This window comes from Grus americana, chromosome 21 (assembly GCF_028858705.1).
Source record: "Grus americana isolate bGruAme1 chromosome 21, bGruAme1.mat, whole genome shotgun sequence".
Classification (NCBI taxonomy): Eukaryota; Metazoa; Chordata; class Aves; order Gruiformes; family Gruidae; genus Grus; species Grus americana.
This window is the reverse complement of record NC_072872.1, coordinates 7,592,536-7,608,012: the sequence shown is the minus strand read 5'-3', so window position 1 is coordinate 7,608,012 and position 15,477 is coordinate 7,592,536. Positions and strand designations below refer to the sequence as shown.

Here is a 15,477-nt window from a genome sequence, read left to right as displayed (position 1 = left end):
CAGACAGAAAAACAACAGGAAGGAAAGTCAGAACTTTGCCTAAGCATGTGTAAAGATTTGTCACAGCCTGCAGTTTTGCAGGTACCTATCCAATGACTTTACTGTGTACTTACGTGTGCTGAAGGCAAGTGCTCCACCCCCACAAAATGAAGGCAGATTAAACAATGAATAAAAGGATTGGAAATTCCCCACAGATTTCAAGTCTGTATTCTAAGCAGTAATATGGAAGTCCAGGACTTCATAATGACTCGCAGCAAATACTGGGCTGAGATGTTCTACAAAGCGATCACATACGTTATGCTTAGTTCAGGTGCCAAGGAGGGAGAATAGCTGTCCCCTTGGAGAAGGACTTGGCTCCTGTCATACAGGTCTTTTCTTCACTATCACCTGACCCTGAATGCACGGTCTCCACCTACTACTCATTTCACATATGCCATTAAGAATTATTCACAATGAGCAATATACAGGAAGGTTTGCTATCATTTAGCGAGGCTGACGTTATCAACGGGAGCAGAAGTTAACTCACAAATAAGTCCAAGACAGTGGAAGTAAGTGAAAGGAAATTTGGGCATTACACTGGAGAATATACTTTGATAGTAAGATCAGATTAATTTAAATCTATCATGGGAAGCAGCAGGTCATTTTATAGATAACTAATGCAGAACTGAGATATCTTGGCACGTGACAAATGTATCGTGGTAAATTCAGATGATCCTTAGTGACTGAGAGACTCTACTGAAAAATCGCATCCTATTACCCACTCAAATTTATTTATACAGTCATTTTCTCAGCTCTGGACAAATTAACAGGACTAATAACAACAAATTCCAGTCATATTCACAAATAAGTTGGCCCCTTTGAATTATATTTAGGAATTGAGTGATCCGTACATTTTATTTTAAAACCAAAGTAAGGTTGTGGTGTTCTGAAACTGTGAATACAGAACTTTAGAAGAACCCTACACTCTGTATCTTTTAAAAAAGAATTTCAATCTTTTACCTCTACAGTTTTTTTACAATACATAGAGGCTATCAACAAGCTCTCACGGTGGGAAGGATTTCCTGCAGTAACATTCACTTAGATGCTCTCAGACAATTTAGGGTAAGTATGGAGTAGCTTTTAATTCAGCATAAATTACAGAAATGATGAATGTCACATCAGAAGAAAACAAAAGCCTTTTCAGATAAGGTAAAAGGAGCTTGGCCATAAACTAAAAAGTTACTATTTTTGCAAAGCCAGAACAAAAACCAACCAAAAGCAAGGAATGACTGAAAATTTTGCAGTGGTCTCTAGGGCATAAATTTAATAGGTTTCACACAAATTTAGAGGCAAGACATTCCATTGAAAAGTCTCATTTACTCACCAATGAGAAGGCATGAGTTAAACAATTCATGTATCTGTGGCCCTAGAAGACTTGTGGTTCTATAAGATGAGAATCTCCATGAGTTGCAAGGACGATCAGAGAAAAAAATCAACTTTAAGACTAACATAACAATTAGACAAACTAACAAAAAATGCTCAGATTAAAATTCTCCTGGCTTTAGACAGGAAGTCACACCTTAGGCAGGTGATCAGAATGACAGATTCGGGCTGAGAAGGATCAAAATACAATGCATTATAGGAGCTGATCTTCCCAACATAGTCATTAAATACAAGAATTGGCAATCCCCTAGTGCTTCAAGATTCAGCTGCACAGGCTTACATTATACAAGCATGTATGACAAAAGTAGATCTAGTGAACTATTTTGCTTACTAAATAAAAAAGCCCACTGTTAACTGGTCTGCCATGTCAAATGTATCTATATCCAGCCGTGGTCTCTAGTCTATACATAAACAACCCTCAGGGCCCAGAAGCAGACAATCCAAACCAAGTAATCCACCTACTGAAGATACTGAAGAGCTCAGAGACAAGTTAGCATTTATCCATCTGTTCTTCACACACTGGTACTGAGGTCATTAGAATGCAGGAACTATGACACCATACAATCTTGCCCGCATTTAGATAACTAGTACATTTCATCAGCAGTCGTTGACCTTCCCTCACAATCCTCTGTCCTTCACTTGGACGAAACAGTTCCTTCAGACCTAATCTTATTAGGCAAAAAAGAATTTTTTGCCAGCTAAAGTTTTTTCCCCCCTCAGTAAGATCAGAAAAAGCTCTCTTAATAGACAAAACTTTAACCACTTCCTTTTGAACAATGAAGAAACAACTTAACTTTGAGCTAAGTTCTGAAGATGGGATCAATTTCATGTCTCAAACATACCACAGTCAGCAGTGAATCCTACTCCTATTTTACTTTTTAACAGTTGAAGTTACCTCCACAATGAAACAAAACATTATTTAGAAATTATCACCCTTAGGATTTGGGGTATGTTTAAGACCTACATCTAAGCTCTGGAGCCCAAGACATTTCAAGCATAGACAGCACTAGCTATTTGGTCATCCTTAGTATTTGCCATATCTCTGCAATCGTAACCTACATTTTTCTGCCAGGAAAGAACTGAAAATTCTTTCTCCACAGTCCAAAATGACAAAAAAAGCAGCCAAACAACGCATACCCTTTTGAAGGGTCATTTGTCTGCCATTCCAAGTTAAGACTTAGCAACTGTTCAGTCACAGAATCAGCCAAGTTATATTACTTAACTGGTATTTTATTTAAATATGTAAAGTTTATTTTACATTCAACTTCACTTATCCAAGTTAGTTTTCATTTTGGCTTGGCGTACCTGTGAAAGCTCAACTCAGCTTATCATTTCAGAATGAATGCACTAGTCTCTTGTGTTGAAGAAAGCAGTTATCCACTTAGAAAAGTCTAAACTTAAGTGACAAATGTGGTTTGCTTCATCCCGGCGAGCTCAGAGAATCTAAAAACTTAGGACTAACAGAATTCCAAGGTTCCTGAACATTTTCGTGAACAAGAGAAAGCAGGACCAAAATAAAACAGGCATTAGACATCAAGTTCTTTCCATTTTCTCTATTCCTCAAAAAAGACAAAAGCAAAGGTAGCAGCAAACTCTGTTGCTATTATAAAGCACTCCCTATATACGTATACATATAAAGCTATATTTCTGTGGTAGCATATTATAAAATTTATTACTAACTTCTAAGAGTGAGCAAAAGTGTTAAAAGTACACCACAATGATTCCTGAAAGAGAAAGCAGCAAATTAAAATAAACCCAAACCAAACAAAAAACCCCACACACCTTTGTCTCTTCTCTCTGGACAGTGCCGACAAGCTGTCCAAGCTTCTTTGCACGGTGCATCAGAACCTTCATAAGCGTGACGAAAAAAGGGAGGAGGGAACTGCAAAGTCTGAGAGCAAAGGCTCCGCCCCTGCATTTTACATATTAAGGGCCCTCAGCTCACTCATCACAAAGCAGCTCTTACAGTCCTTATTCAAACAGTCCAGCTCCAGGGTAACAAGTTCAAAGTGGGAGGAGGCAAAAGGAATCAGAGGGCGGTAACAATCCTGAACAGACATTTCGTTCCTTTTACATCTGCAGAACCTGTTCTTCAGGTTGGAAACTGAAACATCTGCCTATTGCTGCGTTTGAAAGCTGCACTCCAAACCTCTTCTATACTAACAGGTCTGCAGAGGTAAAGCCATATTTAATAATGCACAGACAAGCAGCATGTGGGAGGAAAAGTTAATCATTACTGTGCACCGACTTTGTTTTACATTTTGGACTTCCTTATGTTAACATCAGTGAAACAACTCACTCCTTACCAGGTCTGTTATAAGGAAAAGTAGAGAAGCACGCAATAGAAATAAAGTCTGCACAGAAATTTGTCTTGCAAAAGCTTAAGTAAAACGCAGCAGCTAAATTTTAAGAGAACAGCAGTTTTCTGCAGTTGCCAATACCAATCAGTATACAAAGTAGAGGAAAAATACTTTCCTTGCAGATAACTAATTTTGTTGAGAGGTTTTGTCTGAGGGTAGCGTGTCCCTACACAGGAATGAACACATATTCTTATTTGGCAGATTATGTTCCCCATTGTACAAAATAGTATTACCTATAAATGTTGCAGTATTCATTAGCCCACATCCTGTGCATAGCAAATAAGGAAAAATCTCAGTGTAAAACACAGAGGGCTACATTCGGAAGATCGAAACTTTTTACACAGTAGAAACATTTAAAAAATTAAACAAAAGGAAAAAACATTTGCAAACACAGATTGATAAAACTTCCTTCAAGTAAGAGGTGAGCCCCAGCCACACTAACACATAGAAATGCTGCATAGTGCTGGAACAGGAGCCATGTCACGTCACATTCATATGACGATCAAGAAAGGATTACTTACAAATCCATTTTCACAGAACAACTCTGCTCTTTCAAAATAATTGGAGGGAAGGAGGGAAGGAGGGAAGGAGGGAAGGAGGGAAGGAGGGAAGGAGGGAAGGAGGGAAGGAGGGAAGGAGGGAAGGAGGGAAGGAGGGAAGGAGGGAAGGAGGGAAGGAGGGAAGGAGTAATTCATTGAATACTCCACACTTGGAAAAATCCTTTGCTAGTTCATGTTTCCCACCTCAGAAGAACTGGCCAGTGCTCCTCACTTCCACGTGATCACTGAACAGTATCATCTTTAGCGTGTATATGTACAGAACTTGAATTTATTACCAATGAGTTTCAGCCTCACTTCTAATCAGCAGACACAAAGCACTGTGCAAAACAACATTTTATAGTCCTTTTGGTTAATAAGTCCAGTTCCACAAAATAAAAACTAAACCAACGTTTTTTCTGCAACCTCCTTAGAGAAAGAGAAATTACCTGACATACGCAGAATCAACACAAGTTTGAGTTTAGACTGACACCTGCAGCACAACACTGGCCCTCAACAGGCAGTGGTTTTTATTCCATTGCAAAATCTAGTTACAGGAGGTTTCATCGCATGACATATGGCAGCACAACTACCAAGGCACTAACAGGAAGAACAAAGAGAAAAAAAGTGAAAAAATGAATGAGGCTAAAGTAGAAAGCAAACCAAATGAAGATGAGATGTCTCTCACTAGCCAAGTATCCTGAAATTCCCCAAGAGTTTGCAGGATTGAGTGTTTAATATTAAATTATTTCACCTTGTTACTTCTCAACTAACAGATCTAACTAATGCTTTTAATTTCTTTGTTTTAATTTGCCTGTGTTGTATTTTTTCCTGAATATTCACACTTCTTAACTGTTACTCATTTACAAAGAGCAAAAATCATAGACTACGAAACATTTCCTTAATAAAGAACTACTTAAAAAAAGTCTATCCTCTATAGAACTATTCATAAGAGCAACTTCTTATCAGTAGCAAGGGTTCCTGCCAAGAATAGATGTCTTCATGTTTCTGGCTCAATAACTACTTTCTAGTAATCTCTTCTTATCATGTCTTTCATTTATAATAGAAGTGACAGAACATTAGCTTCTTTTCTGCAGAACAAGGATGTAAAGATCTTAGGGGAAATAGAGGAAGTAAAAAAAGAGCTGCTTATCCATATTTGAATGTGATGAAATAGAAAATAAATTATTAAATATACACATACACACACAGATACCTTTCCCAATATGGCTTAGTTTAAGAAATTTCAAATTATTTATTGCAGCATTTACTCCATTCTCCACAACATATCAGAGCCTAACACCATGTTTTATATTATAAAGTCAATGCTACCTTGCATGAAGCTCTTGGAAACATTGGAAACATTGCATACAACTTCCTCCCGAGGGGGAGCGAAGGGGCAGGCACTGATCTCCTCCCTCTGGTGACCAGTGATAGAACCCGGAATGAAGTTGCGACAGGGGAGGTTTAGGTTGGATATTAGGAAAAGGTTCTTCACTGAGAGGGTGGTCAGGCACCGCAACAGGCTCCCAAGGGAAGTGGTCACAACACTGAGCTTGAGTTCAAGAAGCATCTGGATAACGCTCTCAGTCATATGCTCTGATTCGGCTAGTCCTGTGCAGACCCAGGAGTTGGACTCGATCCTTATGGGTCCCTTCCAACTCAGGACATTCTACGATTCTATGAAAACAGAGGTGAGGTCTCTTCAATGGTGTATATATATCAAAGCTCTCTGCCCAAAATGGAGATGTTATTTGGCATGATGCCATCTCCTCAGTTCAGAACAAAAAGAAAACAAAAAAGATTTTTTAAATTATTTTCTAGATTTGTACAACTCTCCTCCTTTTGAGAGGATAACATATGTTCCTTGCCATGCTCGACAGAGCCTCCACCCTTCAAAATATCACAAACCAACCTAACTTTTAGAATATAATAAAATCCATTTAATTTGTCGAGAACAGTCACACAGAGAAGTTAAACATGTTTTAACATTCATAGGAACAGAGTCTTGGCAGCCTGGAACCCTATGTGATAAGGAACAGTTAATGTATGGATTCAAAAACATCAGTAACTAATTAATGAGTTGACCCCATAAAACATTGATGCAAACAGACCATGCACAGAAAACACTAAAGCAGTTACCACACAGCATTTAAAACTTACAGTTTGAATTTTCAGCTGTTATTAAAGTCAGTTTGGGTTTTCTACCAAAAAAGTAGGAATAGACCCCATAATCAGTTACACAAACTTATAGTGGACTATAAAAGTTTATTACCTCATTCTTCTTACAGCTTTCAGATATTTTTAACAGCACAGTTAAAGTGTAACTATACTAAAAAGAAAGTGTATTATTTACCACACAATCCCGCCAAAATAACAGATTTTAAGGAATGAAAATCTGACCTTCAGAAGCCTAAGCTTATCTTCAGCTTTATAAATAATTTTCAATCTAATTATTAAGTGCTTATTAGTCAGCATTTCAGCTTTCCAAAGAGTCTCTTGAGCTCTTCTTTGGTTTCTCGACCTATAAAACAAGAAAACCCTTTTAAACCACTTCAATAAAGTGGCAACATTTACCCTGCACACTTAGTAAAACATATGCGTCACACAGAGCACAAATGAGAACTTATAGCTAGCACTCTAATCAACTTCTCTAACAGTTGTTCACCACCAAGCAGGTATCACCCGAGGCTAAGTTAGCAGCTCGAACAAAATACCATTGTTTGTTCCTAACTCCCCCTAGACCTCTTATGTTCCAATTTTCTCAGGTGCAACTGATTTAAGAGATACTAACCTCTTGATTGCTGAAGCAAATCACAGGACACAAGACAAAGGAAATACCACCTATCACACTCAGTGGGAAGATTAAACTACAATTAGGATGCACTTGTTGCACTGCCTGTGCAATTTTAAAATAGTAACCAATATTTTTATGGTAAGAAAGTTACCACATCCCCTAATTTTAACCACCATCTTTCCATATTTAGTATTTTTCTTAACAATTGAGCTGTTGGACACATGAAATAGCATGGAAATCATAGCTCTCACAACCAAAGTCAAAACATATGGGAGTGTGAGGTAAATTGGAAGTCTGAACAAGATGATCCAAAGATTAGTCAATAGGTTTTCATTTTGTATTTTTTAAAAATGCTATAATTTAGAGTAGCAGCATCAAAATTTCATACCAGATGTGAAAATTTCACATTCCACATCCATTTCACATGGGATATTTTCTTATGCAGGTGCTCCCTCTACTGTTTTACTAAAGAAAATATTCTAATGATTTTCCTTAATTGCATTAATTTTATAGCTACAGATTGAACAATCTGCATTTTCATTTATGTTATACACCCTTTCATACAGTAGCAAATAAAAATTTAAGTTGCACCTGGAACAAGGAGGGAAGGGCTAGGAATGCATTAATAAGTGTAAGATTCATCACAGCTTTACTTCTAATTTACAGCTTTCAGTGCAGTTAAATTAGAACTTTGATGTTACAAGCTATGTTGCTAATAACAGACTACTGAAAACTAAAGGACTACAAGTAGCTAGTTCACTTGTATTTATGTTTGTCAGTAGGTAGCCTTTCTTTCAGCACCAAAAAGAAAAAAAACCAAGTACTAGCTCCAACTCCTTCACATTACTTGCAAGCACTGCAATATTAATCTGTAAACTCTTCTGGAAAACATCTATCTTAATCCAAGTGAAAGTAGTTTTCTCAAATAAATCAATTACACTGCAGAACTGTTTAACTTCCCCTTCACTTAAGCACGTTGTAAAAATTTATAACTACGTAACATTAAAATCTGCTAAGAAAAGTGCATTTTGACAAAAAAAAAAATCAGACTTCAAGATTCACACACGTAGCAAACATTTTCAGAATGCTGCTACCTTTGTTTAAAAGGCCATTGTTCCACTGTTTGTAGTGAGCTTTTTTTTAATCATTAGTCACACCTGCAACAGCCTCATAGTAGGTGATGTGATTATGGCTGTCTCCATCAAGAGGCCAATAAGCCTTATGACAACAAGAGTCACTAAACAGGAGTCCACCTCAAGTCCCTAAGTAAACTAGCAACTAGACACAACATCAAGAGTAATTTATCAGAAACACCGCTGACTAAGGTCTTAACGCATCTTTCACTCATCTTTCTCCAATTCTCCACCTTTACCAGTGAATGAACCACAAAAGGAACCCATCTAGCTGACACGCTGTGGCACGTCCCTTCTGCCCACACAAAGATGCACCTTCCAGCTAGGGCAGGGCTGACATGCCGCACGCCAACACTCCCAGGCTTTCCCGGCGGCTATGGGGGAGCCCGGACTGCCGCCTTCGTCTGGCCCACACAATTTACCTCAGCCAGACGTGGCCCGGCTTCCTCTCGCCCCTCGGGGCGGAGGCGACAACACCGAGCTAGCCCGCTCCGCGGCCGCGTTAGAAGCGCGCTAGGGGTGGGGGGGCAGCCAGGGCTGCGGAGCCGCCACTGGCCGGCGGCATTGCAGAGCCCGGGCAATGGCTGGGCTGCTGGGCACCCCCCCGCGGCACCCTGGAGCGAGGGGGCAGTCGGAGAGCGGCAGCACCAGCGGCTGTCAGAGCCGGCGCCGTGCGGCAGGGAGAAGCCGCAGCACTGAGGAGACGGAGAGAAGCAGCCGCCACTCACGCGCCTCTCCTCAGCCGCCCGCCCTCCTCGTGGGAGGTCCGTAATGACGCAACATCCCTGCGCCGCGCGGCGCCTGCCCCGCCCCTTGTGGGGATCGCTCCGTCGCGTAGCATTACGTCTCCCCCCGCGCGCGATGGCGCTGGCGGCCGCGGGCCCGGCGCAGCTGGTGCGCTGCGGGCAGAAGGACGAGCTGTACCGGAGCGGGCTGCGGAGCGGGGCCGGCACCGCGCTGCACGGGCTGGCGGGTGATGCCTCCCGCGGGGGTTTCTCTCGTTGTGGTGGGCGGGCGGGCCTGCGGGGACATCGTGGGTGCTCCGAAATCCGCCGATAGCAGCGGACAGCTCCGCGCTACCTCACAGCGCTCGGATCGGGTGATGGAGGGGGGCCGATCCGTCGCGGGGTGAGGGGGTGTTAAGCCGGAGTTGGAGCGTCTGTGAGGAATTGCGGGAGAAGGGCGTGCATCAGCACGGATTTCGTGTCGAGTGACTGCGGTGATCCCTATCCCTTAGGTGCCAGGAAGTTGCTGGAATGGAGGAAAGAGATTGAACTGCTTTCTGACGTAGCCTACTTCGTCCTTACCACTTTGTCAGGTAATTACCTAGTAACTTCGTATTTAGCATTTCTCCTCACAGTGTGAACAATTAGCTGTCTGTCCTGGGCAGTACCGCCAACCGGAATGAAACTGCTGGACATTTATTTTCTTTAATGTGGGGGTTTTTTTCTATAAAGGCCTTTTACCAAATAGGAGATCACTAAACTGTCAGAAGTTTGAGTTCAAATGCAGCCATTTATCAACGCAGATATATGTTCTTTTAAAAGCAAAAGTTCCTTTTAATAATGGGATGTATGACACTATGAAAAAGTAAAAGCCTAAAACCATTGCAGATACTGATGCTGCAGACGCTGACATAAACATAATGCTCACCTCATTCAATGCCAGAAAATGCAACTGTTTCTGAAACTCTGAACCGTGATGTGCTCTGACCTGAGCAGCCTGTCACTGCTGCTCAACCATACATAGAATGATGCTGCGATTGCTATCTTACCCTGCATGTTTGTTACATGCATTTTTTAGGTTATCAGACTCTGGGTGAAGAGTACGTTAACATTGTTCAAGTTGACCCAACCAAGAAAAGGGTACCTTCTTTTCTCCGACGAGCCATCTTCGTTTCTCTTCATACTGTAGTACCCTATTGCTTAGAAAAGGGATTACTGCATCTGGAACGTGAGTTACAGATAGATGCTGATGAGTCCGGAACCTCGCAGAGCAACCCAGCACTTACCTTATCCAGTAGGACCTTGGTACGAAACTGGATACAGAAACAAGTCAGGGAGCTCACAGAACAGCAGAAGAAAGCAGTGTTACAAGTTGTGTATGTTCTTAAACAATGCATACCTTTGCTTTGTCGACTACATCTGGCAGTATTCTACATAAGTGGCACTTTTTATCATCTGTCCAAAAGAATCACAGGAATCACATATGTAAGTGGATGTATTTCTTGTTTGAAGATGGTGTGCACTGTGGTATTTGGGCCTCTTTTGGGATGCCACGTGTGCAAAAGGGACATAGAATTCAGCTGTAGCTGATTATAATATGGGCAGAGCAGACTGGGTGAGAGGGAAATTTTTAATACTGTGTAGAGGGGTTATAAGTCCCTGCAGTCAAAAGATTACAGCTAATAAATGTGAATGCACTGTCAGAATAGCCTATATAACTTCAAAACAATGTCTAGTCCAGTCTGTCTTCTACAAATACACAAAAAGTGAGAAGTGGCTTAATAAACTCCTGGGAAATACTTAAATACAGTTTTGAACAAAAATCAGTACACATTTAGATAGCATTTTTCTATATGAAAAGCTTAATTTCCCATGGTCTTTTCAATAAGTATTTTTCAAAAAAACCATCAGCCACTGGCCCAGAAATGCATATAGGCAGAAGGCTCCTCAACAATTCCCAGTGTCAATGTGGAAAAAAGGTCTTTTTGCTCAGAGCTACATAACCAAAATGATTAAAGCAGCAGTTCTGATGGACAGACAACTCAAGACAGCTGATCCTTGTACAAACAGCAGTTAAGTGTAGCCTCACTGAATGAGATGCATCCAGGACGCATTAGACATCCTGAGAGACAGCAGGTTGATAAGTCCTAGAAACATGTCAGTTTTTTGGACAGAAATGAGAATCCAAATCTGTAGTTTATTGATATGGGCAGGGGCATAGTTTCATAAAACCACAGTAACAAAACTTCTCTATTTCTGTGAACTACGTAGCTGCATTTTGGAGGACCTCAAAGAGAAGATCGGAGTATTCGATCGAGTTACAAGTTTCTTGGAATAATTTCACTCTTCCATCTTCTTCTAACAATCGGTGTTCAGATGTACAGCTTCAAACAGAAGCAGAGAGCAAGGCAGGAATGGAAACTACACCGCAACCTAGCTCATCAAAAGTATGATGATTTTTACTTATTAGGAAAGAGGTGGAAAGCAGTGGTGGGAAATGTAATTGCTTTCATGAACAGGGAGTGACACTGACTTACGTTAGAACCTGATGTAATGTAATGTTTGATTAATTCCTCACTGTTTTTAGCATTAGATTTCATCCTTTGCTTTCATGGTTTTGAGATCTTCACAAAAAGGGTTAATATTTGAAGATGGGGTTTACTTTAGGATTGTGTTATCAAGTATTTCTTACAAGCAGTCTAAATAAAATGAAGTAATATATAACTATGTTAATTAGAAATACGACCAAGGAAAAAAGTACTGGGCGCCACTCCCGCTGCACTTTGTGTTTGGAAGAACGGAGACATGCAACAGCCACACCTTGTGGCCATCTGTTCTGCTGGGAATGCATCACGGAATGGTGTAACACCAGAGTAAGTACAGCAGGACAAACGGAGGCTGGAAGGGGTAAATGCGATGAAATTTCTACTTGAAAATACCTGTCAGCCTGGGTATTGAAATAAATACCCTTTCTCTCGCTAAGGCACCCAAAAATCCCCACATGAGAGTTTACCAGGACCTATATATCTTATTAGGCTAGAATGACTGTAGATGAGGTAAATAAGGTGAGCAGTTTTCTGTCCCAACCATTGAAATGCAGTCTGACTGCTGTGGAAGTCAGACATTAAGATAATTCCTTTATCTACAGACCTAGGCTATAATTCTGACTGCAGAGAAACAACAAAAGTGGTAATGTTCTGAAGCCTTCTTCACCTGATTTCCAGTATAAAGGAATAAATAAGTCACAACCAAACTAAGCTAGCTCATATGCACGCTATGATAAACTTGGATTTTCATCCACTAAGGATTTTATAGACATGGTGGAATAACACGTCCATTTATTTTCTCTAAAGAGTGAAAACTGCTTGCCAGAAAAAAAGGCATCAAGTGTTACTTACAAATAAAATCTCTGCCACAGAGGCTATGTCTGTGCTATAACTCAGATGTATTACTGCAGCTGTTTTAGAAGTGAGTGGTGTGATCTACTTACATTTTCCTACACTGATACTAGCATGGCTGTGGTGGAACAGAATCAAGCAAAAACAACTTGTCAGAGAATTTCCCTAAGATCCAAAATCAATCTTGACACTAAAATCAGTATAGCCAAAGCATCACTATCAAAGGCCTGTATTTAAATGCACCAAGGTTTTACCTACGCGAGCTGTTACGTTCCACAATAGATACACCATTTGAAGACAAACTAGAGTTTAGCTTGCCATGAGTGCCTTCTTAACACTGACACAAATTGGGAAACATCAAGAGTCACTTCAGATGTGCTTGTAAAGACCTAGCCAATGTTCATCAGTCTTGCCTGAATACTGTCAGAAGCTGTGGTAGAAACCTTCATCTAGCTGCAGGGAAGGAGTAGTAATCTGAATTACTCAGACATGTTTTCCAAGGTTGTGAAAATAGAAGCTTTTCTTACTGAGTAGATTCATTTAATCCTTTTTTTTTCCCCCATCCTTTTTTTTTTTTCCCAAGACATCTACCAATTTATTCGGTCCCTCATGTTGTTCGGCATCGATTAAAAACCAGTTGTTTTTCTCATCTAGAATGAATATTAGTCCCCACTTCTAACACCTCCAACAGAAAAATTAAGGAAAAACTTCAAATGAGTTAGCATTAGAAATTGCAGGAAGTAGCTTCAAATAATGTGGAGGCAGTAGAAATTTGAACAGAATTACATTTAGAAGGCTACTGACAATTTCAGTTGTCAGTTTTCAACATGAGTACTAGCTGTGAGCTCTGTCTGTTAGATGGCATTTATTTTAGGCCATTTTTTGCATTGTTGTCCACTCTAAAGCTGTCCCAGATGCACAGATGGGTAGGTAGACAGCACTAAAAATGCATTACACGGTGATAGTTCAGATATGAAAACATCCACTCACTATAATTGCATCTTTACCTCATTCTTTGCCCTAAAGGCTTGGTGACTAATTTACTACTGAGAGAGCAGTTCAAGGTCCATGGTACAGGATTTTTTTTGTTTCAGATAGAGACTTAAGCTTGGTTTTTTCTTAACACTGACAACAATTGTTACCATTTTAGTAACTTTTAGTCTTTTGGAATGTCCTGACTTATAAATCCTTTGACTCTCCTACTTGATTCACCAAGCAAAATACAAAAATTTAAGAGCACTGATTTAGAGAACTAAGAGTATCTTATACAGTCAGTATCTTTAAATACTACTTCTGGTGTACAAAAATAAATGTTTCCTCATACTGGTTCTAACTAGTTTTTTCTGATTGCACCTGTTAGCAAAATTACCCAAGGAAGTAGTATTGCCACCCAGATTAAAAAACCCCACCAAACAAACACCAAAAGAACTTTTAAGGATCCATGCAGTTTGTTTTGGCTTATTGTTTCAGGAAATGCTTGTTAAATAGCAGGTAAAAGCACAGCCCTTGCTGGGAAACTACTTAGGATAAACTCAGGACAAAGCAACTGAGGAACAACTGCCTGCACTCCCAAGACAAATAAACTGCAATGAAATTGGCCTGTGATACACCTGAGAATAAAAACATGCATAATGCAATACTAGATATTTTGGGTAAAGATGGCAATAAAGAGACTAGCAGTCTGCTAGTTCTAGTTCAGCTGAAAGTAGAAGTAAAGGAAATTAATTTTAGTATGAAGAAGGAAAAAACCCCACAAATTACCTCTGAAATGAGTACATGGCAGCATTACTTAGCAATGTGCAAGGGTAATAGAATATTTGAATAAAACATCAGTGACCATTTGAGTGATTTTACTACACAGGCTTTCTTCCTTGAAGGTGAAAATCTGAGAGGTCACTTTCACCTAAGATGAAGAAGTTACTTCCAGGTGAAGGTGTTGTATGCTGTGTACAATGACCATGGTTTTAATGTCATATTTTAAGCATCCGTGTCACCTCAAGTTGATCTTTAAATTGGGCTAGCTTAGAATGCTTTACATGATTACTCTTGCATCACAAACTGGACTGAAAGTTTTTTAGTTATAGATGCTGACTGTTTTCTGGAAGTAGCTAAACAGTAATATTTGTATATTTTTTAAACTTTTAATACAGCGATTTAGTATGTCTATCTAATTTATTTTCCTTTTGTAGACAGAGTGTCCACTGTGCAGAGAGAAGTTTCATCCTCAGAAACTGATCTACCTACGTCACTATCAACTGTAAAGGAAAAAATCTATTGTTTCACAACAAGGGCCTCAGCTCTCATACCCTTTATAAAGTTCTCATACAGCTTGAGTTAGTCCAAGAAAAAGACTTTATTATAAAACTGGTAACTGCCTGCACAAGATGGCACTTCATTCCTGTTTTACAGAACAAATCTATTTCTGCCTCTACCCTTCTGTTTCTTCTAACACAGTTCTGAACCATATTAAAAATATGTTTTTCTAAAAAGTTCTTGACACAAATCTAATAGTTTTCTTCAGTTTGGACAAAGAAAAATTTAAATCAGATTCTCATTCGATAAACATAAGCGTGGATAACGAGTCTTCCAACCTTTCAGAGCATGCTTAAGGAAGCAGTAAAATTCTACTATTTGTAAGACTCCCTTTCTCCTCTAACCTAGTAATGAGTCCCTGCTGTAGACTTCAGGGGAAAAGGACAAAAGCTGTACATAAATCCTTAGTTTAACTGCAGCGGAAGTTCTGATGATAACTGTATGTTATGTACCATTCTGTTTTCATAACAAGGTTAACAATAAAGCAGGTTTCCTTGATTTGACAAACTGTGAATTTCCCTTTGATCAACAGAAGCAACAAATGCAAATCCATCATAACGCAGACTACTCTGCACACTGATAAATTAACATTCAGCTTCCAAACTTGGAGCTCTTCTATTACTATTAGATATCAAGACTTTTCATCAAGTATTCTAGACATTTAGACTACAGCAATCTAAGAAGTGTTGTTTCAAAAAAGCCCTAGTATGTAAACTAATAGAAACTAAGCTCAACTGTAAAACATTAGTTTTGTAACACAGCTTAAGTTTTGTCTGTGTGGTGTTTTCTGCAG

The 15,477-nt window shown here is 39.7% G+C and overlaps 2 protein-coding genes across 9 annotated transcripts in view; one reads left to right on the top strand and one right to left on the bottom strand.

Annotated features, from left to right (window-relative positions):
• PLCH2 (phospholipase C eta 2) overlaps positions 1–8,981 on the bottom strand; it is a 116,392-nt gene extending 107,411 nt beyond the window's left edge. For 6 of the 8 annotated variants that reach the window (XM_054849976.1, XM_054849967.1, XM_054849972.1 and 3 more), the window contains exon 1: positions 8,671–8,981. The gene's annotated coding sequence lies outside the window, so the exon portion shown is untranslated. Of the gene's footprint in view, positions 1–3,204; positions 3,282–4,303; positions 4,430–8,670 lie in introns of those variants that run through there. The other 2 variants (XM_054849969.1, XM_054849968.1) reach the window with 2 other exon arrangements.
• Positions 8,982–9,060: 79 nt separating this feature from the next.
• Positions 9,061–15,191, top strand: PEX10 (peroxisomal biogenesis factor 10). Its single transcript, XM_054849987.1, has 6 exons — positions 9,061–9,221; positions 9,486–9,566; positions 10,052–10,458; positions 11,245–11,420; positions 11,711–11,846; positions 14,561–15,191. The coding sequence occupies exons 1-6, from the start codon at positions 9,110–9,112 to the stop codon at positions 14,630–14,632; spliced, it is 984 nt and encodes a 327-aa protein (XP_054705962.1). The 5' UTR covers positions 9,061–9,109; the 3' UTR covers positions 14,633–15,191.
• Positions 15,192–15,477: the final 286 nt, after the last annotated feature.